The sequence below is a fragment of the Ooceraea biroi genome, chromosome 4, assembly GCF_003672135.1.
Source record: "Ooceraea biroi isolate clonal line C1 chromosome 4, Obir_v5.4, whole genome shotgun sequence".
Taxonomy (NCBI): Eukaryota; Metazoa; Arthropoda; class Insecta; order Hymenoptera; family Formicidae; genus Ooceraea; species Ooceraea biroi.
This window is the reverse complement of record NC_039509.1, coordinates 16302565-16326384: the sequence shown is the minus strand read 5'-3', so window position 1 is coordinate 16326384 and position 23820 is coordinate 16302565. Positions and strand designations below refer to the sequence as shown.

General features: G+C 41.7%; 3 protein-coding genes and 1 long non-coding RNA gene across 7 annotated transcripts; 2 read left to right on the top strand and 2 right to left on the bottom strand.

The window, feature by feature from the left end:
- The first annotated feature begins 1481 nt into the window (after window positions 1-1481).
- Window positions 1482-7785, top strand: LOC105284993 (apyrase). Of its 4 annotated transcripts, XM_011348902.3 has the most exons (13): window positions 1482-2272; window positions 2357-2435; window positions 3356-3493; window positions 3781-4006; window positions 4403-4519; window positions 4586-4666; window positions 4807-5008; window positions 5248-5353; window positions 5575-5669; window positions 5773-5930; window positions 6035-6214; window positions 6354-6448; window positions 6654-7785. In XM_011348902.3, exons 2-13 carry the CDS (start codon window positions 2425-2427, stop codon window positions 6883-6885), a joined length of 1641 nt encoding a protein of 546 aa, XP_011347204.1. In that variant the 5' UTR covers window positions 1482-2272; window positions 2357-2424; the 3' UTR covers window positions 6886-7785. The 4 variants fall into 4 exon arrangements, with proteins under 4 accessions (XP_011347204.1, XP_011347212.1, XP_011347222.1 ...); XM_011348910.3 differs by lacking the exons at window positions 1482-2272; window positions 2357-2435 and adding an exon at window positions 2469-3021 and having other exon boundaries at window positions 6654-6885; XM_011348920.3 differs by lacking the exons at window positions 1482-2272; window positions 2357-2435 and adding an exon at window positions 3099-3191 and having other exon boundaries at window positions 6654-6885.
- Window positions 7660-10280, bottom strand: LOC113561747. The gene is made up of 2 exons (XM_026968856.1): window positions 9187-10280; window positions 7660-8894 (listed from the first exon to the last, which is right to left on the bottom strand). Exon 1 carries the CDS (start codon window positions 10268-10270, stop codon window positions 9353-9355), a length of 918 nt encoding a protein of 305 aa, XP_026824657.1. The 5' UTR covers window positions 10271-10280; the 3' UTR covers window positions 7660-8894; window positions 9187-9352.
- Window positions 10189-23309, top strand: LOC105285023. Its single transcript, XM_011348942.3, has 3 exons — window positions 10189-10320; window positions 17313-17406; window positions 20510-23309. The coding sequence occupies exons 1-3, from the start codon at window positions 10279-10281 to the stop codon at window positions 21259-21261; spliced, it is 888 nt and encodes a 295-aa protein (XP_011347244.1). The 5' UTR covers window positions 10189-10278; the 3' UTR covers window positions 21262-23309.
- Window positions 19602-20659, bottom strand: LOC105285017. Its single transcript, XR_894980.2, has 2 exons — window positions 20532-20659; window positions 19602-20325 (listed from the first exon to the last, which is right to left on the bottom strand). It is a non-coding gene; the product is annotated as an uncharacterized LOC105285017 (long non-coding RNA).
- Window positions 23310-23820: the final 511 nt, after the last annotated feature.

The window sequence follows — 23820 nt, the reverse complement described above, 5'->3', positions numbered from 1 at the left end:
AGATCCAATCGCGAAATAAAATGATTAAGAATACTTGGTCTAAATTTAATTTCTACAGACAAAACGTTTGATTGTTAAATGATTATCTAGTTGTGATTGCGTTTGTAGTAGATCCAATCGCGAAATTAAGTTCAAAGGTAATGATACGCTATTATTTTTAATGAATTAATATGAACTTTGAACAGTATTGATACAAGAAGTCAATATAAATATACTTTGTGTAAAACAGCTCATCATTTCTTATTGACAAAGAGGGGAAACGGAGAGAGATATTGTATCATTAAATTTTTTATCTCACCGCGGCCTTGTTGTTGTTGTTTTAATTATCGACTTAATTATTGATTGTGTGAAATAGGCTTTACTTAATTTTTAAATAACTCTGATAAACTTTCTGCAAACAATTGCAATAGACAACTATATAGCATATAGGAAGAATAACAGCTATATATAAATACAGTATATATAATATAAACTAAAAATTATATTTGAATTATATTTAAATTAAATTTAAATTAATTATAAATTAATCTAAATTTCAGATGGAGAAGCTTTTTTAGGATTAACATCATTCATGGTTGACTCATTGCTGTTTTCTCTGTCGAAAACTAATCTATGTTATAATATATCATCAACAGCACATAATGCCTTCCGAGTCCGACGAATCGTTCGCCAACACCCGGATGAGAACGTTGCTTATTCGACAATCTTTAGATGACGAAATAGCCCGATACGTACCTTTACTGTTCACACAATTGGTACCAGCTGTGTTCCGCCCATTGACACGCCGAAATATAGAACGAAGATGAAATCAGCTCTCTTCCAGAGTGCCTACCAATGTTGCTCAGCAATTTCATTGGCGTCGTATTTTACTCCTCGCGCGCCTTCGTTCGATTCATCTTCGTCAACGATTCATTTTGTCAATGAAAAGTAACAAAGCATCGTAATAAAATGATGTAAAGCAATTTGTCTGCTGGCAGATTTCAGGCTGTTTCGGTTGCGCATTATGATCGCGTGCGTAACATAGGATGATCCTAATTTTGCTTGCGCCAGCACGGAAGTCCGCGAACACGAGTACATGCGATGTCTTGTAAATTGGCGCGTGATACGCTACCGCGCACGATTTGTCTGATTATTATCGATGTTGATATGGAAATGCCCGTGCTAATTAATTCGATATAAGAACGTCGTGCATTCGAGGCTTCTTTTTTCTCTATATTTTCCTGAAGTCTCACGAGGACTTCTGGTATTGCAATGCGTTATCAACTTATCAGTATGCGTTCTCTACGATTGCGCATAAATTTGTATAGATAATTGAACTAATGACATCAATTGCTCAAAGTAGTCTATCGAGTGAAAATGTGATTAGTTTTTAGTCATGTGCATCTGTGCACAACATGATGACGAAAACACTTTTCATAATCATGACTTGATGGTTTCTTGGTGGAAATTAAACTAATTAATCTTTAATAATAATTTAATCTTTTATTTTTACTTTTGAATTCGTATTCTGAGTTTTATTATACGAGTAAATATAATATTTGTATCTGACAATATGCTGAAACTATAATTTCATGCGGCTTAATTTCAAGCCATTGACACACATAATCACGCGTCGTGACAATCGCGAGCACGTGCTATTGATAACTATACACTGATACACGAATGACATGAATGTAAAAATCGGCATCGCAGGCCACTTAAGGACAATGACGATTTAGATAAGTATTTTACGCAGTTTCACAATAGAAGAAACAAAATCAATTTTATCACCTTCAATAATTAGTAGAGTACACATCTTTCTGCAAGTAATATTTTACCTGAACAAGTTAAAAAAATAGTAATAAATACACGCTTTGCAAACCGCGATGTTTTTGTAGTGGACCAAAGTAAAATAAAGAAAACTTGTGCGCTTGGAAAATTTTCCAAATTAAAATAAATAAGAGAAAGATTAATTTCTATACATTTATGGATTTAGAAAAATCTTATCAACATTGAAACTCGAAACATATCGCGCATAAAGACTGAAATGACTTTGTTAAATTAATATGCATATACAGAAAAAGGAAATGCAGTTTATTGTTGAACCTATTGGCAGTCACAGATGTAGCTGAAACGTCACGTACAATGCGTCGTCAGGAGTGGCTGTAATCATTTACCTGAAGTAGGGGATCTGATAATCAACATTCTTTCACGCAATATAGATGGTGAAAGGGAACACAGTCCTCTACGAATATTCGACACACGAGTTACCGGTTTATTCTGGAAGACAAAGGTGATTTTCACACGTACACTTATTATCAGACAAAATGTGTTATAATTTATTGAAGCACGCATTTACCTTCCATTACATTTGCAGTTTCGCACTTCCCAGTCCACTAGAAATCGCAGTCCCGCCGATCTGAACGCTGAATTGTTCCCGCAAGGATGATTGTTCGGTAAGTAACGCCGTGATTATTACATCGACAATTGTTTATGAGCGAGACTCGTTTCGCTAATTACCTATACTTGCATTGACGTATTGCCGAGCGGGTTGTTATATTTTCCGTGCAATTATTAATTCCATTGTAATTATTTTATCCTCCCACACGCGTAACCTGGTAACACCTGTTTCCACGTACCTGTTTCTCGTTCTCATTATAATTAATGGAAGTGTGGGAGCGAGAAGTTGATTGCAGACAGCCGTATTTATTTATGCAATCTTTTTATGTCGCATAGTAAAGTGCTCGAATGACTGTGCACGAATGACTGGGCGACTTAGAATCATTCCAATGCGTTTCAGTGACAAAACTTGCTTTGCTGGCTCTTGTTTCTTGGTCTCAAATGCGTTTTTAAATGCAACGAAGCAGAAACATCACTGCGAGAATAAATCTGGAAAATAGGAGCAAGTTTTGAGAGCTGCGATAATTCGTTAAAAATAACATTCGTTACGATACGACAGTTGGACAGAATATCATTATGTGAAAGATTGTTGGACTTAGAAACTAGATGCTTGCGTAATGCTCCGAGCAATCCACCTTCGCGGTAATTATCTTTCCTGCGCTACGTTCGTAAAATAGCGCAATTACTTGTTTCCGCGTTGACAATGAATAAAACGCGCATTTTCATAATATACCGCGGTTGAAAAAACAAGTCTGGCTGTCGGTAAATTTATTATGAGCGTGTCTCTCAGCGGCATTCATCTCATCAGACAGGTGTGACGGTCTCCCAAGCTAAGTTTTTAACGTGCCGGGTGCCGCAAAAAGATAGCGTAAAGAGAGGATTGTATTACGTTTCAATCTCATTACGTATTATCACGTGTATTTCTTGCACGCATTTACTTGCAAATATACCGACTTCATATCTTTTTTCAACACAGGTTCAGCATGTACTGGTTACCATTGCTCACGTTGTCACTCCAAGTCTGCTGGGGATTCACTGGACGTGGACTTTTTTATCCCGGTAGGACAGATCTGTTCGAGCTGTCGATAATACATTTGAATGATTTCCATGCCAGGTGAGCAATCATCTAATTTTTTGCTTAACAATCGCGTTTACTTTAGTTATAGCAGCAGAAGTAATAAATAAAATCTCCGTGCTACGTAATGTTGGGAGATCTTGTCAATATCGAAATTGATTGGTAAAATTCTGGGCCTAGAGCGCAAATTCAAGGATAAAAGATAATCATAATAAATGTAGCCTTAGCCTCCTTTTCCTTGCCCTTCGTTAGACGTTCGCGTTAGTTTTGTTACTCGTCGAAGCGTGACTCTTAAGGAAACAAAAATTATATACGTCGAAAGGTAGATTCGAACAGACGAACCCGACTTCTGGGACCTGTCGCGAAGATCAGAAGGAGGACTGCGTGGGGGGAATCGCCAGAGTCTACACGGCGGTCACTCAGCTCCTCGAAGAACGGCCGAATGCGATTTTCTTGAATGCCGGCGATCATTTCCAGGGAACTCTTTGGTATAATGTGCATCGTTGGAATGTTACCGCAGTATTCATGAACATGTTGCCACACGATGTCATGGTAAGAAATTATGTACAATTATATACACGATTAAGAAAGATTAATACTCTTAAAATATAGATTAGTCAATGGTGCATACATTACGATTTTTCAGCATCTCAAATTGAAGAAGGATTTCAAATTTGAATTCTCTTCAGCGATAAAAAACGAAAGATGATAGAAAAAACTACACCTACAGTATTAATAAATTAACAGAAAACGATGGGAAATTAATTTTAATTAATGAGAAATTGTAATATGTGTGTGTGCACTGACAATCATATTTCTGAAATTTTTGTAGATTGTTACTGGATAGAATAGAGAGCTTTAATTAGTGTTAATAATTAATAAATTTTAATTTTTCCTTCTAACTTTGTCACATATTTCTGGTATTAATCTAGCATGGTAATTTTATAGACGATCGGCAATCATGACTTTGATAATAAAATTGAAGGCATTGTCCCTTTTCTTAAAAACGTCAAAGCGCCAGTTGTGGTAACGAACATTGATGACAGCGAGGAGCCAACTATACAGGTGTGTAAATCTCATTCTGCTGAAATAAATTAATATTGTAATTATATAATATTTTGACCTTTTTAGGGTTTATATCAGAACAGTACGATCATCGAGAGGAACGGCACCAAGATCGGAGTTATTGGTGTCATTTTGTCGACTACAAACGTGAGTAACGTATCATATTGTCCTCTATAAACAATTAAAAACTCTTTGTACTAATTAAAGATCAAGTGTGTTAATTTAATTGATTGATCTGCCTAAAACTCAGCACAAGTACAACTTTATTAGAATATTTGACTTTTTAGATGCTGGCGGATACAGAAAAATTAAAGTTCTTGGACGAAGTGGAGACGGTTAATGACGAAGCTCAGCGATTGAAAGAAAAAGGAATAGACATCATTATAGTCTTAAGCCATTGCGGATTGGATGTGGACAGGATCATGGCTGCGAAGTGTCCCTTGATCGATGTAATCGTCGGTGGTCATTCGCACACGTTTCTTTATACAGGTCTGACAGCACAAATACTTTTCTTTATTTAAAAATTATTTAAATGTATATATAAAGAACATTTTATAAAAAGAAATATGTTTATACAGATTTGAAAGAAATCGATTTTAAAAGCATTCTTAAGCTATTTTGATTTATTATTTAGAAGTCGACATCGTTATATTGTATAAACTATTTTCTTGTTTGCAATTAATAATAATTTTTCTGAACATGATATCATTAAACATTGATTATTGCAGGACCTCCGCCATTTATTGATACACCAGCAGACGAGTATCCCGTAGTGGTCACGCAAGACGAGACGAATCGAACAGTTCTCATCGTTCAGGCAGCTGCTTATACAAAGTACGATATTCAACCGACATGAGAATATATCAAGAGCTCAATCTTTTATCGTTAAAGAAGGTCAATTCGTATCTAATGTCAGCGGGTGATTAATTTGTTTTTACAACGATGATTTAACAAATGAATTTCCTTCAAATTTATCGGAGTTTGTGTTTCAAAATCATGTACATACACGTGTATGATATAATCTCATTCGTCTTTTTTTAACTGTTTTTCTGAAGATATTTGGGTAATTTGACGGTATGGTTTGACGAGCAAGGCGAGGTCGTCGACTGGGATGGAAATCCAATTCTTCTGGATTACTCTATCAAGGAAGGTAAGTTTATGATCAAGAATTAAATATTTATTATTACGCTGTAGAATCAATTGATGCCAACGTATCTAGAATAATGTTTAAAATAATTACGTAATTTATCTAGATCCGACAATTGTGGAAGCTCTGAAGCCATGGAAAGAGGAAGTGGATGCATTGGCGTCAAAGAAAATTGGTAAAACAAAAGTCTTACTTTCAAGAAGCAACTGTCGCTACGAGGAATGCAACATGGGAAATCTTATAACCGACGCTATGGTAGACGCAGTAAGTAACGCGATCTTTACGATTCTTTTATATCTTCGATGAAATTTTTTAAATATCTTTGATTAAAATTGCAAGATTTATTTAATGACATTACGTAACTTCAGTATATAGATTCTGCCGAGAATAAGACTCAGTGGACGTACGCTGCGGTAGCCTGCACAAATCCAGGCGGAATTCGCACTTCCATTGAAGAGTCTGAGATCACCTACGGTGATCTGATGATGGTCCTGCCTTTTGAAAATACTTGGGACATTATTGAATTGACTGGAGAGTCCATTAAAAAGGTCAATTAAATCTCTTATTATCGTAAATAAAGAGCTGTCTCTCTCAAGACTGCTTATTGTACGAAAAATTGCAAAATTGAACAAAATATAGAAATCGATAATATCATAAATTAAATTAAATCTCTTTTATTCCTCGTAGATCCTGGAAATTGAGGGAATCCTAGCATGGTCAGGACTAAAAATAACTTATAATGTAGCCAATAAAACGCGAACTGCGGCCGATGTTAAAATCAGGTAAAATTTTTTGTTAGTAATTCTGGTGAAATTTCTCAATCTGTTTTGCGACAAAATTAGGGTATCATTTATATTCAATATTATCATTTTACATCAGTGTATTTGTCGAGTTCGTCTAAGAGTTAACATGCTAGTTCTAATATTTTGTTTTAAGTTTGAGAGTTAATATATATGGCAATTGTAGTATATTTTATTGTATCGACAGGTGCCAAACTTGTGAGTATCCGAAATATGAAGATTTGCTGCATGATGAATGGTACAGGGTAGTAGTACCAAGTTTCTTGATCACTGGTGGAGACGGTTATTACATTTTCAAGAATAGCAGTCGTAACCATCAAGTTGGAATGCGCGATATAGATCACTTTACAAAATATGTGGAAAGGATAAGCCCGATATTTATGGGAATTGACAGGCGAACAGTCTTTGTAGAGTCTTAGAAATCTTCTAGATTAATTTTTTGCTATGTGATAGTGAAACTTAAACAGACTGAATTTCTGAATATTAGAGAGAGAGAGAGAGAAAGAAAAATAGAGAAAAATTAATCATTCTTAATGATTATGAACCGACACAAATAATTTGAAATTTGTGAATCAGAATCTAACAGAAAATCGATTCAAAAGTTTTTTACACGTATAAATATGCGAATTTGAAGATGTGCATAAGAAGTATCTAGATCCATAATGTCAAATTAGATTTTTATTCGCACAAGACCTCCATAATTTATTATTTTTCTTAAATTAAATAATAATTATTATATTTGACAAATCTCAAATTTCTCTCTCAAAGTCACGACGCAAAGTTATCGTTGTATAATATAATAACATATACGAAATTATTCACAAAAGTCATAAATAATTTTTATATTTTTGAGTAAAGCTGTCTCTTCACATTGCAATATTTTCCTCGACTTGATATTTTTCAAGAAACTTTTGAAAAGTTTCATCAGCAAAAGACCAGACTGATTTACACGAAAGAAAGAAAGGTTTGTGAGGGCCTTGCGTGATAGCCGTAAGAAAGCAGGAAACGCTGGTCGCTTATCTCGCGGTATCTCGAGATCGGGGCAGATGAAGCATTTAAATAATGTATCGAACAGGTGAAATAGCAGCTGTTCGTCCGTATTCCTGCTCTCGACCAGAATGCGCGAACCGCTTTGTAGCGCCGGCAACGAACGCTCGTTTTTAACGATGAAAGGAAAAAAAAACAGATTAAAAATATTTCTGTATTATATTTTCACATTATTACATATTTATGACAATATTCTGCCAATATTTTGTTTCTCCACAATGCATGTTGTATAATACATGCATATTCTTTTATAATATACAGTATGTTCATAATATACAGTATGATTCTTTTACGAAAACTCGTAAATGCTTTTTCTAACATGTCGTCTTCAATGTTATTAACGACCTTTTTAATAGTTGCCACTAAATCTGGCACAGTTTTTGGATTTCCGGCATACCATTTATCTTTATAATGTACCCGCAAAGAAAGAAGTCACTGGATTTAAATCCGATGAGTACGGTGGCCATTCTAGCCTCCCCTGGGCAAATTTGGAGAATCCCAGACCGATAACTCGGGTGCCATAAACTTTATGAATTGTTTCAAAGACCTCCTGGGTTCATTGTGGTCGCTCCATCTTGCGTGAAATAAAACCCTCTGAGCAGACCTCTTTCTTTGCACGAGGGAAATAGTTTTTTCGAGAAGCTGCTTGTACTTTCATCAGTGATCGTTGATTCAAAGAATTGCAAATAAATTTCTTTATCGAGATCAGCCTATATCATATAATTATTATGTGATTAATGTAATATATTGTATATATAATATATTGTACGTTAAATTAGACGTTCTAATTTATTTTTCGTGTTGAGCTCGTGTCGAAGCTTGGCCTCATGTTTCCAGCAGGTGCAAGCTTCAATACAAAGTCCGCGTCTCTGTGTTAAGCCACGCCAATCAAGTATGGTGCGGTGCTTTCTAGCAATAAACGTTCAATACGCCGCGCGCAGCGACAATAATGCTCGCGTCGATCTGCATATCTGCGGCGATTTGCATAACATGCGACTCCACGTGCGCTATCGAGTTTCGACAAGGGCAACAAGGACGGGATTCTCGCCAGGATAACGAGTCCTGGAGACAGTAAAAAACGCGTTTCTGCTCGCGATCATGATGCGTGATCACGCATCCTCGTCTGCATCGATGTCTCGCCGTCGCGGAGCGTCGCGACGACGATCAGGCGGCTGCGAGGAAGCGACAGCGCGACGTCTGGCAAGGAAGTCCGCACGGAGTGGGAGGCAGCTGCGCCTCTGGAGTCGCGCGACCACGAGCAAACTCGAGAGCAGATGAGAGGAGGAGGAGGAGAGACGCGCGTGGCGAAGATGAACGGAGTGCGTGGATGAAAGTTGGACAGAGAGGCACATCGAGATCGCAGGGCCGTCTCGCAACGTGGCTGAAAGCAAGATGAATATGAGAAACGATCTAGATGGCAAACCAGCTGCAATTATTTGGTAGATTTCATGATATCTCATTTCCACCCGCTCGCAGTTCTAATCGCGCGTACAAAAATGAAAGAAATTAATAAAAATTAATCGAAGAGCAAAGATGAATAAGTAAGAAAAAAGATCTGCTTTTGTCGCAATTAAAGTTTCCGTTAAACAAGATTTGACAATGATTTTTTATGGTTTTAGCGGCGATATGAGATCTCAAAAAATTCGGAAAATTTTCGACGAAAAGATCCGCACCTATCGACGTCCGGCTGCGCATTGACTCCGTCATGTCACACGAGTGCGACGGAATCCGACGCGCCGACGTGTCTCTCGCACCCTAGAGAAAAGAAGAGGGAACGTCAGTCGGAGAGAAAGAGAGCGAGAGCTATCGGAGGGCTGAGCGAGCAACAGAGAAAGCGAATCAGCGACCGTCATGGTGGCGCAAATCTGCCTTCTGGCAGGAGGGTCTCGACCTGCGGCACTCGGCGTTACCTGCCAGCGCGCGCGCACCGCAGCGAGCGGCGCGGCCAGCCAGTGTCTCCGAAGTCGCGCACTTCGATGGATCGCGGAGCCACGAGCGCGTGGTGAGCGTGGTCGCGGTCGAATACCGAGAGGAGTACTCGAGTACCTCGGAGTAGCTCGGGGAACGAGACGCGTACCCCTCCTCCCCTCGTACGTGGCGAATGCGGCCGAACGAAAGCGAGCGAGCGAACGAGTGAGCGCCGCGGAGTGCGCCGATCGCCGCACCGTTTTCCCGCAGAGGCTCGCGAGCACTCGCGCGGATTCGCGCGGACTCGCGACTAGTGGATGTTCGTAGCGTAGACTCGCGGTTGGCCGCGTCTCTGAGTAATCGTGACGACGACGACGGTGGCGAGGAGGTCAACGACGGTGGTCCGGGAGGAGGCGGAGTGCCGCGAGCGGAGAGCGACACGTCGCGATACGATCGATCCGTCAAAAGCCGTGCAACGGCGGCACGCAGCAGCAACCCGAACGGCGGCGAACTCGCGAGACCGTCCGCTCGTCGGTGATGGAAGAAATGTGTTGCTCGTGACGTCACGGAATTCCTCCTCGATGCTGCTGGAGCGGGCGACCGCGAGCACTTGTCATCGTGCCTTCTTCTCGCGTAGCTAATTTCCGCGGTTCTCTTGAGAAGGGAGGAGAGATAACGGCGCAAGAAAATAAAGCAGAGAGAGAGAGAGAGAAGGAATATATCGGTACACGTTGGGCGCGGAAACGGAGCGCGAGGAGCGGAGCGAGAGAGAAAGAGAGGACAGTCGCGGCGGAGAGGTGGACGACGTATCGTGGGCGTTGAGTGATTGTTGTCGGTGCGAGTTTCCATCGGCAGTCATGAGGGACACGAGCGATATGATGGAGGACACCCTGTCGGAGGTACGTAGCAACCTCTACAGAGCCGCTGTGCTACGTCCGGGAACGGACGTCGTCTCGTGTCACTTGAACGCTTTAAACTGCCGGGGCGAGGTGATCTGGAGCGCATTTAAATCGCCCCGCAGAGCGAAGCGCTGCTATTTAGCGACGATGCGAAGTATCGGATGTCCATTCATCACGGATTCCACGGGCGATTTGGGATTGTTCTCAACGGCGTGGCAGTGTTAAAGCAGTTAGACACACTTGAACGTAGTTAAAGAGATGTTCGATGGTCCAGAATAATCTGCCGGGTATCTGGAACATGAACGAATTAAAATCCGAATCCAAATTTTCGTACATTTATCGATCAATCTCAAGTTTAAATTAATTTGATCTCATTTGCATCGCTGCTAATCGCTCTCTTATTATTAATCTCTTATTATATCAATGTTTCGTTAATGCTAAATGATTCTAGAATGATAGTAGAATTAGAGTTAAAATAGAACAGTGATATTACAAAATGATTATGGAGAATTTAATGGACACGCAGCGGCAAACAGAAATCCCTGTGCTTCCATTTCGTACCGAGTTTTGCTATTGTAACTATTACATAATTTGATAATGTCGATAGAGAGAGTGCTCGTTCAATTAATGCGCTAAGCACATTTGTGATGCTTTTATGCATTACAACGCATCCACACGTTCTGAAATTCATGTCCCTTTCGCAGAGAATTTTGACGCTTTTACCGCGTTTTCAATCGACAGTTTTTTCAACGCTCGTAGGACTCGCGACATATTTCTGCTGTCTGTCGCCCGGCTGTCTCCGAAAAAATTCCAATTCGCCATCCGATAATCATCTGTATACACGATCGCACCGCGGAATGCATCGCGAGGCAGCAGCGCCGTGCGTTCGGCTGCCAAAGCGCACCTGCCCGAAATCGATTGCGAACAGGCGAATCGGTTTTTTATTCGTTCCCCGTGTGCGGCACGCTCGTTCGTTTTCGATACGATTGCAAAACCGATTTTTCTTTCTTCCTCTTCGTTTCCACCGATATACGCGGTGATCGATGGATTTGGGTACTCGCGCCGTTTTTCTCTCTCATTGTCAGTTCCTCCCATCCTGCTGGTCATCCATTAGAGCGATATTCCAGCGTTCTATTATATATGGAGACGACGACAAACGGCGTGAACCCTGTTCGGTGATTTAAATCTCCATTAAAGCGAAGAGCGCTCTCGTCCACTCGCGGCGCGTATAATTCCGATTCTATCCGCGCGATATGCGCGATTTATGCGACGCAGGGAGGATTACAGAGCCACCCTTTCCTTCCCGCTTTTCTCACCCGCTTCTCTCTGCTCGACTCGTTTTCCATCCCCATCGCCGAGTATGTTATTAACAGTAAAGGGGGTGCATCGATTTACGCGCGCGTCCGTTATTACTCGTTTCTCATGAGAGCCTGATGCAGAATCACACATCAATTCCTGCCGGCGAAAATTGTACTGCCTTCAGTGCGCTGTTTTTGTTTTGCTCTTCAACGTGCTTTTTTGTTATCGTCGCTTTTATTATCGCCCTGATGTTTGTAATTTTCCTGTAATTTACGGATTCTTGGACCCGTTTTGCTCTCTAAGCGCTCTTTCCTCCTTCCTTTTCCTTTCCTCCTTCGGCGTCTATTTATTTATGTATTTATCTATTATTTATTTAGTTAGTTTTCGCTGATTTATCTCTCGACTTTGATCGTACTGTTTCTATCCCGAGTTTTCTCGCTTGAAATTCTATCGGGGTGGCGCCGGGGCGAATTAGAATTTTAAATTGAATCCCATTGCGCAAAGGATATGCGCCCTTTCTGCAGTTAACTGCATTTTCAACGTCCGCGCTCCTTTGGAACTCCGTGGAAAAGAAATACATATTCTTTGTGAAGTGCAATCTCACATAAAATGTGGCAGTCGCTTCGTCCGGTTTCCTCGCAGTTTCGACATTTGTAGTTATTGTGCACGAGCAGAATAAGTCTCTCTCTCGAATTCGTTCCAACGATCCTCCAGAACTTCGATGATCTTCGGAGTTCTCCGCTTCGGTTTTTCTCTCCGCTCTCCTCGCAGCAACCCTGCTCGAATCTCCTTCAAACTTAATTTATGGTTCTCGCGATCTTCTTGAAAGCGAGAACAGAGATAAAATGAATTAAATCTTGTTTTTCGCGAACAAGATTCGCATTACACGCTTTACACTTTACGTGATTAATCCTATCGAGAAGCTACACCAATTTACAATCTTGTATTCAACTGTATTTGCCATATAAAGCTCACCATGTAATACTCGGCGATTAAACTCGACACACATACATGAAAGCGGCTGGTGTCGTTTACAAATTAAGCGATTCATTCACGTTCTCGCTTAAATCTCGAGATACACCGAGTTTTCCTCGAAATTCCCCGTGTTCCCAGGACCACCCACTTCAACTCGCGGCGCTCTTTGAATTCGGAATACCGGCGGCATCATCCGCGGCACCTTACATCCGTCCGCCTGGCAACCAACGTAGAGGACTGCATCGAAGTGGTCAAACGTGTCCCTTCATTACGTGCCGTACTTACGCGTCTTTACGTATTCTGCCTGCGTTCTATTTATATCCGCGTGTGTCGCGATGAAGATGACGCTGAAGGGAATCCTCGCGGGGATATGAAATAGGATCTACTTCCGAAGTCCGCCGAAAGAGTCGCATCCGATTGCTTCATTTATAGATTTATCGTATTCCTTGGGGCCACTTCGGTTTCCCAATCAGTATATCAAATTATCCTCCAGAATCGATGTGCTTCGATGTGCTCTTCGTTTTCTTTTCTGTTTTTTTAATCCTAAGGTAGCATCAGTTGAATTAAGGTTGTAGACTATACTTAATCCACCGGACAGGTGACTATAGTTGGCGTTAGGATCGAAAGTGTTGAAAAACGTGACACGCCCGAGTTTTGTTATTGCGCCTCGATATCAACGGAGATATTTGAAAAAATAAACCGGCGATGTACGGCTTGTTACGGATTTTTTGCAGGCGCGTACACGATCGTTTCTGCTTTATCTGCGGCATGTAAGTCGCCCTGTTGTTCATGATCGTTTATTTCTGTCGTTACGATTTTTTATTATTTCGCGGCGCGGATTAATTAGGTAAACTGGCGAGCTCCGCGAGTTAAAGTTGATCCAGCGAGTCTCCTGCGAAACGAATATTGCGAATTACCGTCGCCAGTTGACTTATACGCTGTATTTAAGCAATGGTTTGGACGATACAAAAATCGCTCTTACATGGAAGGACGGCACTGAAGGACAAGACAGGCAATCTCATTTATATTTATCAATTTATCTAATTAAATGAGACCGCGTCTCCGCTCGGCTTGTTACGTACGACTGAAAAATGCACCAGCACCTGGCACGGATCGATCAGTCGACATTTGCATCTGAGTTTCAATAGTTTCCGACAAAAATAAGAAACGTGAAATTAAAGTACTCGTATTAGTTACACAATTACCAGAAAATCTTGAAACTATAAAATAATTAAATATGTTACAAATATCTAACAATTAGGAACTATGATAGACAAGATTACATAATTATATGTACAAAAATTATGTATTTACACAATATTCGGATTTGAATGTACGACTTTAATTTTACTGTCATTTAATATTTCCGATTTTCAGTATTTATCAAATTTTGTAGTTGCGCGTTGTAGTCACGAACGTTTTCCATCGAAATGCCATCGAAATGGATCACATGTAACTGAAGGGCGTGTCTGCAACCCGTTAGCTAAACATTTGCGTTTTGCTCGCGATCGATGGCCCGAATATCATGGACATCACGAAGGGACGCGCGTTCTCGTTCGCGTGCATCAATTTATGCAATCTAATTTAAGCGTGCTCTCGTTTCCACGCGGTTGTTGACGACAATGTTCAGCCGCAGCCTAATGAAAAACATGAATTTTATTGCCAGTCGCCGGTCAATTATTTGCGTACTTCGTGACCGAACGCGCGTCTATGTAGGAATCAATAGTCGGCAGCTTGCATCACAACTGCACCTTACATGGTCCATTCACCTCTCCGAGACGAAGAATCACGGTGAATGCGGCTCCAAGATCTATTCTCGTTCGTTCGCGTATCGATTAGAGGGGCGCTTTGGCCGCTGCAATTATGCGGAACAACGCGAATTCAATGCGCCGAATCCGAATTTGCATACGTTTGTCGGCACGCTCGCCGGCTTAATCGAAGAAGTCTCAAGACCGAGTCTGCTTATCCAGCTTATTTAGATGTATCGCGAGCTAAACTTAGCCGCAAATCGATTACATCGAGCCGAACCGATTTGAAACCGTGAACGTGTTAATCGGTTCGCGACAAAGTTCGATAATGTGGAATCCGGCTTTAAACGGGCGATATCAACGGCGGGACGTTTTCGGCGTCTCTTCTTATTTCAGCTAGCGCGGATTCTGTTCCGCCGATTTAGTTCCTCCAATTATCTTCCCGGCGATCCGGAGAAAGCGTATTCTTAACAGCGGAAATTTACGATAGCCGCTCGTTTGCATACGTCGATTGCGCTGCCTCGCCTTGCTGTTCGGCATAGTCGGAGATCAAATCGGCGAGCATCTTCGACTTTGTCCTCACGAGCTCGCTTTGAATATATTTCCATACCGGCGCAATTAGCGACGAAGAGCTGCGAACGTGTCGATCCCGGCTAATGTCGTATCTCGCGCTGTTCAGACTATTTTCCGTGATGGCGATAATTAGTGCGCGACTCGAGTCGGACGGAACGATCATCGCGCGTATCCTCCGTATTTTCAGCCTCGTTCTCGATCGTGATCGCCATTAGACGAACGCTGCCGGGTGTGAAATCTCGTATAATGCATATCGGCTTGTACGAACCGGTAGCATTAACGACAATGTAGCAAGCCGAGGCCATAATTTCATCGTATTATCGCGAATACCGTAAACGTGCGCCGATTGCGATCATCCTCCGCATCGAGATCAGCATGATCATTTTAACGAATTATTTCAACGAGTATTTACGGCGACTCGTACGCATTTATTTCAACAAATTACTTTAGGAAGGAGTCTATATACTGCGCATCATACTTTATCGTGCTTTACCTCATCCCAATTCAAATTACAGCCACGTTAGGCGAAGGTCACTATCGTCGCTGTCATCGTTACGTCGGTAGAACGTTATTCGATCCCTTTCTTCACTGACGATCAACGACGACCGTTGACTGTTTGTATCCTCCTCCTTTTTTTATGCCGATGCAATTTCCGTTCTTAAGTCGCCATCACGACCAGCACGGCGCGATCGTTTCAACCCATTCACGAACTTTCTCCGCGTTCTCGCTTTCACCAAGGTTCACCATGACGATCCGTATCGGCGTGACGACGTTCGCGTGGCAAGTTCGGTCCTCGCCACCCGCTGGAAGATAGAATGCGTCTTCATGAATTTCCCTTCCTTTTTTTCTCAGATTGCTGTCCCACATCAAACTAAACCTCTTGTATTCCTCCCGGTGTCCAGACGGACGGCAGATTTTCAGCTTTTCAGAAAAGGCAATAGACACTGAAAGCCACAAAAATGAAGTTACTCGGCTGTCCGCGGTTCCGCTTCTGCTGTTTTATTTATTGCCGGTTACTGGGTCACCGGACATTGGAATCCCAGTCGACCGTAGTTTTTGGAAATAGTAAACCATTCAAGTGTTTTACAAGGGGCCAAGGTCGCTCGTAAACCCTCATGCCTTCATGGCTTCATCTCAGTCGAGCCAGTCGGTAGCAGAATTGTCAGGTCGATCGTTGCAACTATGATTGGACGAAAGGATTTCTATTATGTGTACGTCACGTAAAACACGAGTGAAAGTACCGGCAATTTTGTACTGTTGATCCGCTTTATGGTTATTACTGGGAACGCTATAGTATATTATAGAGTTACGAAGGAAGAGATTTAAGTCGGCGAACGAGTTGACGAATTATTCAAACGGACGCAGCCACGTTGAATAACAACACGTGCAAAAGAAAATTTGATTAATAAATAAAATAAATAATAAAAGTCAGAAACGCTGTATCGTTACACAGCTGTGTGTAATTTGTCAGAGATTTGTGACTATGTATAATTTATTAGAGTATTTGTGAATCTTATTCTCTTAAACTGAGTCAATAACACACACAGTCATTGAAGTAGTCTATGAGCTATTAAGAATTAATGAAGACGTCACAGTTTATTAGTTTCATCTTTTGTTAGTATTCTTATATTATCGTTATCTGCAGTATTGTTAGATCTTTATTTTTCCACTGCTTCAGCAATCAAATATGCTTGATCCTTTTTTCAAATATTTGCGCTAATAGTAATTACGCTACGCTTATATTGAGTTTATACCTTTATCTTTTAGTAAAAATACACTATTTAAGACCGTGTATTAGAATCTATATAGCATCATAATTTACAAATGATAATTTTGTCATTGTATCGAGAGAAATTATGGCGGTTTTTTACAATCCTTCGATCATATTATCGCAGACAGTAATTATTTTGGGGAAAGTCTATTGATCGAGGGAATAAAATGCCAGTAAGCGTTTCCCCGCGAATTATAAAGTTTCATGGCAAATTGGCAGTCCGGGTGTCCGTTAATGCGTGCGGCGTCGTGCGAAAGTTTTATGAATGGCGGTATTAATAATTTCGCCAATAATTTAACCGACATGCAATAATTTACGACGTTTAACAGGTAGCCAGAAGACTCGCTCGAAATTAACGGTTGCGTCAATTTTTCGAAGTTTCCTCGATGGAACCATAATTATTACCGTACGTCGTATTTCGTCGCGATTATTCATCTTTCATAACACCTCGTCGCGCTATTTCGTGCAAGCCTTTAATTAAATTATGCGCGCAAGGCGATTTCCATGAAGTTTTCCCCGTCAGTGTCAACTTTGTTCAAATTCTGATCAGAGCCTGATTTTAACTTTAATTTATAACATCACAGTCTTCGTAAAAGAAAGTTTTTTGTCGATATTTTTTTATGCAGGACACAATGATGGATTGCGGAGGCGATGGCGGAGGATTGGAGGATTTTGTCGATTTGGCCACCGACATCACGGACAATTCGCCTACCATACGAGGTAATTGATTTATCACATTTTTATCTAGGGACGAGTCAGAAATATCAGCGTTCCAATAATATGATTGGATTGTTACGCAGAAATTTATGTAATTGTAACTTGTCGCTGAATTACCTATTAAACCATGCGTCTCGTCGCTATTTTTCCATTTATCTGTGCTTTCGCGGAATTTCATCGAGGGACAGGGTACAGAACGAATCGAATTTACCCGTGAATACGGAATATTCAGCTTCCCTTTCAGACCCTAACGCAAAATGGGGACATTTTACGCTGTCATAAGAGCATATCCCATCCTAGGGCATCCTGCCCTCTTCAAGAACGCCACTCGTGTTTTCTATAATAACGTTGGAACTCACTGCGCGTTACCGTTATGCTGACTCTTCAAGCGTGAGAATTTCCGTATTAATTTTTTCCGTCAGTAAAACGTTGTATCTTGTTATAGCAATAGATCAACATAATAATATATTAAAAAATATACGAATAGTGCCAAAAACAATTTGCGTACAATAACATTCCGTTCGAAAAAAAACAAAACAATCTCTCATGATCTTAGTGTAGAAAGGCGAATCTCTTGCATTTGTTTAAGGACCATTCAATTAGCTCGTTGATTCGAGAGATTTTCACCGCGATAAATTGATTGGTAAGAAAGCGCGACGGGAACGCGTCATCTTTGTAGTCGCCTCGATTAAAACTTTTAATAAGGTGCAAATGACGTAGATATCGCTCGTAATAGCATTCGATCGCAACTTCGTACCCATATTTATTGGCGGAACGTTTCGCGCGAGTCAGCCATTAAAATTTATTAGGTCGACGTCATTAATCACGGAATATGAGTGCTCGCCGCTCGCTCGCTGGTATCGCTCGGCGGAGTAACTTTACGCCGCCGCTTATACGCTCGTTCAGCTCATCTTCTCTCCTGAAATATGAATTCTCCATGCTAATACGTGCTCCTCATACATATACGTAGAGAAATTCTATTCACCGGTAAGAGTTATGGCCCTTCCTTGGCGCGCAGCAATTCCCGACGTCATCGTCAAACAATATAAATCGTAACGCGAATCGTAAACGTGTGTAAACAAATTCATGGTCGTCACGATAACGTCGATTGATCGACCATGTCGATTCACGTGCACCGCGAGCGATAATATTTTACAGTTCGTCCATCATCGAACACTAAAATCTTTCATAGTCGTGTGAAGTGAGCCGCACTTTCTCGCCCATGTCGAAAGAGCGAATAATAATCCTTTCGTCATTGTTTAAACATAATTACACAGTTAGTTAATTATTCTTTTATGCGGTCAATGAAAAAAAATCTGTTTCATGTATCTTGGCTATTTTGTTGTATATTTTTGCATAAGTTATATATAATCTGCTACAATACTGGTGCATATTAACAATATTGTTAATGTGATTCAGCACTTCTAACTTTTTATGGTCAATATTTTTTTTAAATAAAAATAAACAGTTTGTTCGTTAGACGCCCTTCAGTCCCTTTAAATCGTCGCTGAACCTAACCCAATCCAATCCAGTCTCGCACGTCCCATAGACTATGGAAACAGGACATTTAAATGCGGGTATCCCTGTGGGAACGTCCGGCAAAGAGAGTCGCATTGGCGTCTTCTGGGGAAGGAGGGAGAGAAAAAGCGAGCGAGCGAGAGAGAGAGAGAAAGAGAGGGAGCAAGATGATCGAAAAAAAGAAGAATCAACGAACTCGCTCTCGCGAGTCGACACTGGTCCAGACTTTTCTATTACCGCCGGGGAAAAAGAATGAGTACGATGCGAGCGTAACGTACGTCCGTCTGTCTGTTCGTCTGGTTGAAAAACGTTGATTGAATATACTCACGATGTCGGGGAAAAAAAGTATGGGAATGGCGTGGACATTGGATTATAATTTGTCCACACACGTAAATGCGTTCTTTCACTCCATTTCGACTACCATGGTTTCCCATTAATGGAAACATCTGAATTATGCCTCTAATCAATCGGTCAATTTTGCACGCGTTAAATTGGCATGTTTACCAAGCGGATTTACGGTGCATTAGATTGCGTTAGCTCTTAAAATTTAATTAATTCAGTTAATTAAATTAACTGATCAAACGATTATTCAAATTAATCAAATTAATCAAATTAATCAAATTGATTAATTTAATTTAAAAAAGTGATTAACAATTTTTCGAATAAAAACTTTCCAAATGTGTATTTTTTAATTTCTGAGTAACTTTTATTTATGTAATAAATAATTAATCAATTCTACCTATGTAGCTATGTAACTTGTTCTTATAACTTTACAATGTTACTTGCAGTTCGTTACAACGGAATATCTTTTTTATTCGAAGCCTGCCCTCGAAGGCAACGATCTAATTGATTGCCACCTTCCGATATCGAGATCGCTCCCGTTCCCAGGAACAGGTATCTCGGAGTTACCCTCGCCGACGACGACCTTTTCGCTCCCGCGAGGAGTGTGTGAACGGCGAGTAACGCACACGCACGACACGGACGCACCACATTACGTTACCACACCATCACACACGGACGAGGGAGATGAAAAAGAGGAGAGACTCGTGCGAAATTCGACGATTCGCAGGGCGGATATGACGGGGTGTGGGTTTCGGGCGACAGGTAGTTCCCGTGGGACGTTTATGGGGCAGGATTCCCACAGGACCGCAAAACCGGGCCGTTGGCCGCGTCGCGGCGGACTAGTCATCTCGAATCGCGGTCCGGTTGTTACAATAATGCATCATTCCCATCGTCATTGTCGCTGATCCTGCGTTTGTATGCCGCGAGATGCATCTGCGGCGTCTTGCCTCTTTTGGGGAGAATCTTGGTACCGACATCCGGCTACTTAACGAAGCTCCAACAATGAATTATCCCGGCATTCCCAAAGAAAGAAAATCCCGGCTTCTTACTTTCCGTGAAATGCTGAAACATTAAATATTTCTTATTTCAGTTTCAATTAATTTTAGTCTTATTTATTACAAACGTTCCTCGATTTTGATTCAACTTTTCCTGTCGAAAAGTTCTCTGGATTTGATGCTGTAATTTTTGAATCAATCTTCTTGAATCACGGATAATCGGATAATCCAGATCGTTTGTACCTGTGTAGATGCCGCCGAGCGGTTACTGACCTTGCTAGGCATGGATGAGGATGACGACGAGGATCTCCTGTCATCGTCGGAGGACGAGGGCGTCGAAGTGGACATCGACGAGCTCGAGGACGACGACGAGGAAACGGAGAACACCAAGCTGCTCCACCAACTCGCTGCTTCGCTGGCACAGGAACTCAAGTACTCGCAGAAGCAGTCTTTACCCTCCAGCAGCAGGGAGATACATCAGGCTCGAAACTCGATACATACCGTGGACATGCTGCAGGATACGAGTTACCTCGACCGCGATTGCCTTCAAGATCGAGTAGACCATCCGAAAGCGTCAGTTCAAGAGGGCGACTTTGGCCACGACGACCTCGACTTTGTCGACGATCTGAACGAGCGAAACGCGAACTATGCAAAGTTCACGAACTTTGAGAGCTTCCGCCGGGATCGTCAGAAGCCGCACAATCAATCCTTTGATTCTTCGAACCTGGATTGTCGCCTGTGGGCGGAGAATCCAGGAGCCACGCAGGCTGGAAGGTCCTTCAACAGCCAACAAGCGCAGGATCTCAGTTCCTGGACGGTTGGATGGGACGCCTGTACCACCGAAGCTCTCCGTTATCTTGTCGAGGACGAGGGCTTGCCGCTTCATCATCCCACGGTCGTCGCCATGAAGAATCACCTGGATCTGCAGAGAGAGAGGGGGTACGCGCAGTACATCGGTTACACGGAGACCAAGACGCAGGACATGAGCCTGGTTCTGGACTGATGGGGCACTGGGATTAAGGTAGTGAGCGATTAAAGTTGCTTTCCGCGGCGCACATCGTTCGAGAAGCTCGAACGATGCGAGAGATTCGGAATAAATTGATCTTGTCGTTTAAGTAAAGTAAGCGAGCACAGAAACGCAAACGCTACGTGTTGTGGGAACGTTTGTGCAAGGCTCTTCATTTTGTCACTTTTTCATGGAAGAAAATCATTATCTTGATCTTCTTCTCGACTCGCGACTTGTTTCATGTCATTATTGAATAATTTGTGAGACATTTGCTTTTTCCTCGAGCCTGCTACTATTTTACGTTATCGAGATGTAATCAATGAAATACCAGTCGAGTATCAATCGGCTGTCGATCGAACGCTGGTCTCACTTTTCGATTATAATTACGTACGAGCGCGTTCATACGCTGGATCGATATGAGCGCCGAGTTTCTTTTTTTAACGACGTGGTGAGTCTTGAAGATCTTCTGATCGAGAATTAAGATAACCTCTCCTTCCATTTCCAAAGGAGCATTTAATTCCTCGTGATACTCACACGGGGAAGATTGGCAGATGGCTTCGAATGCCATTAGGAGAAATTGTTTCCAATTAGAATCATCAAGACATTTGGCGAATCAGAATTAGAATTATTCTTAGAACAAATTCCTAGGTTAGGCTATCGTAGGTAGAAAGACGAGCGAAACAGTTGAGATGATAAGCAGGATAACAGAAGATAGGAGTGTTAAGTACTTGATACGGAAAGACGCGAGATTAGCATCGGTGATCGCCGACAAAATGTAGCAAAATGCTTTTATTTATCAGAATAACTCCTTTACACCTTTGTAAAAGAATTGTACGTTCATAAAAGGTGCGCAAGTAGTGGTTTAAATAGTTAATTAACTAATCCAAATGGATTTCCTAAATTGCCGCATTATGTCGGCGACAATGCGCGGAATGATTATCAGTCGGATCGTATACGACAAGATTGGCTAATAATATTGACAATAGGAATTTTAGCTCCGAAAATATTGTATATAACTCAAATTAGGCGAGAGACGACGAGAGCTCGGCGATTAGATAGGAACTCATTCAGTCGTAGATCAGGAAATCACGATTTGGACGCGGAAACTTGCGAAGTCTCACGATGAGCGTTCCTCATTCGATTACGTACCTCCTCGACAACATTAATTGAATTAAGCAAGTAATCACTTAAAATTAGTATTAAAATGAGACACAAGATAGACCCTGCTTAAATCAAGCAACGAATCGCGAAGGCTCGCCGTGAAGGCTCACAAAGTTCCACGTCCCAATTGTTATTTAGATCGAACGATCATCGTTCCTCGTATACGATGAATTGATCGGGATCGCGCATCGATCGGCCGCAGCGTCGACGTTCAATCACACAATCCGGTACTAAAGAAGAGGAAAAAACGAGCAGCAACAAGATAAAAGAGGGCGAACGAGACCGATCCTTGCGAGTGACTCAGGATCGACGATCTGGCCTCGATCGTGCGTCACTTGCGGAGAAGAGACTTCACGCCACGATCGATCGCGCGGAAAGAATCGAGATATGACCGCGAGGTCAATTGCGGGGAATTTTTTCAGAGTCTTCTTTCTTTCGCGATTGTGGGTAGCGGTCGATGTTCTTCCCACACGGTCGATCGTGCCGAGTAGCGAGAGATCTGTACATATGTATGATATCGTTTTAACTTATATACACGACTATTGTTACTTTTACAATAAATCATTGTAGATAACACTGACCAGTAAATAAACGACCGCTAAATTAATTAAGCCCGTCGTCTCGTTGTCGTCTTCCCACGTCCTCAAGCATGCCATCTCAACGTCGCATCGCGGAAACGTCGTACTTTTAAGCCTTTCTTTCATGGATGTGATTCTAATTACCTGTTGATTTGGACTCGAATGACTTTAGGGGCGCGTGAGATCCAAGAAACTTGTATCTGAGGTATTTGAAATACTTGACTGTCACGCTGGATCTCGCGTTCGCGTGCTGAAACCAATGTAACACTCTTATAATAAAATGAAAAGTGGCTTTTAATAACGCAATCAACGAGTTGATGAATCAATACATTCGATTCTCTTTTTCAGTTGTTTACTCGTCAGAGGATCGTCGATCTTTGTTCTCGATACCGTCGTATGTACATGTAACGATGTGATGCAATGACACGTTTTATAATGCGAGAAGGTGTTAATTGAACCTCGAACCAAAAGAAAACTGGAAATGTTAAAAAATTTGGACGCCCGTTGCTCGTTCTCGCAGCAACCGTCCGCGATGTGAAGAGGCCCAGGGAAGGGGCCATACGTGAACGAACGAACGAACAAACGAACGAGCGATCGTGGATCTGGCACGCGACCAGCTTGAAAGGAATCGCGCGCCGTGCACCTTTATCGGGGTCGCTCGCCGAGGAGGGGTCTCTCTACGCCAATGGGGCATCTGGTGTCGGTTCGTAGCACATGCCATGCATCTGCTCCGTCGAGGTACTTTTGTTGTCTTCGACGTTCGCGTCCGGCGAAAATAAGCCGGGGTAGAGCGACTCGCCGACTGCTGTTACCAGGA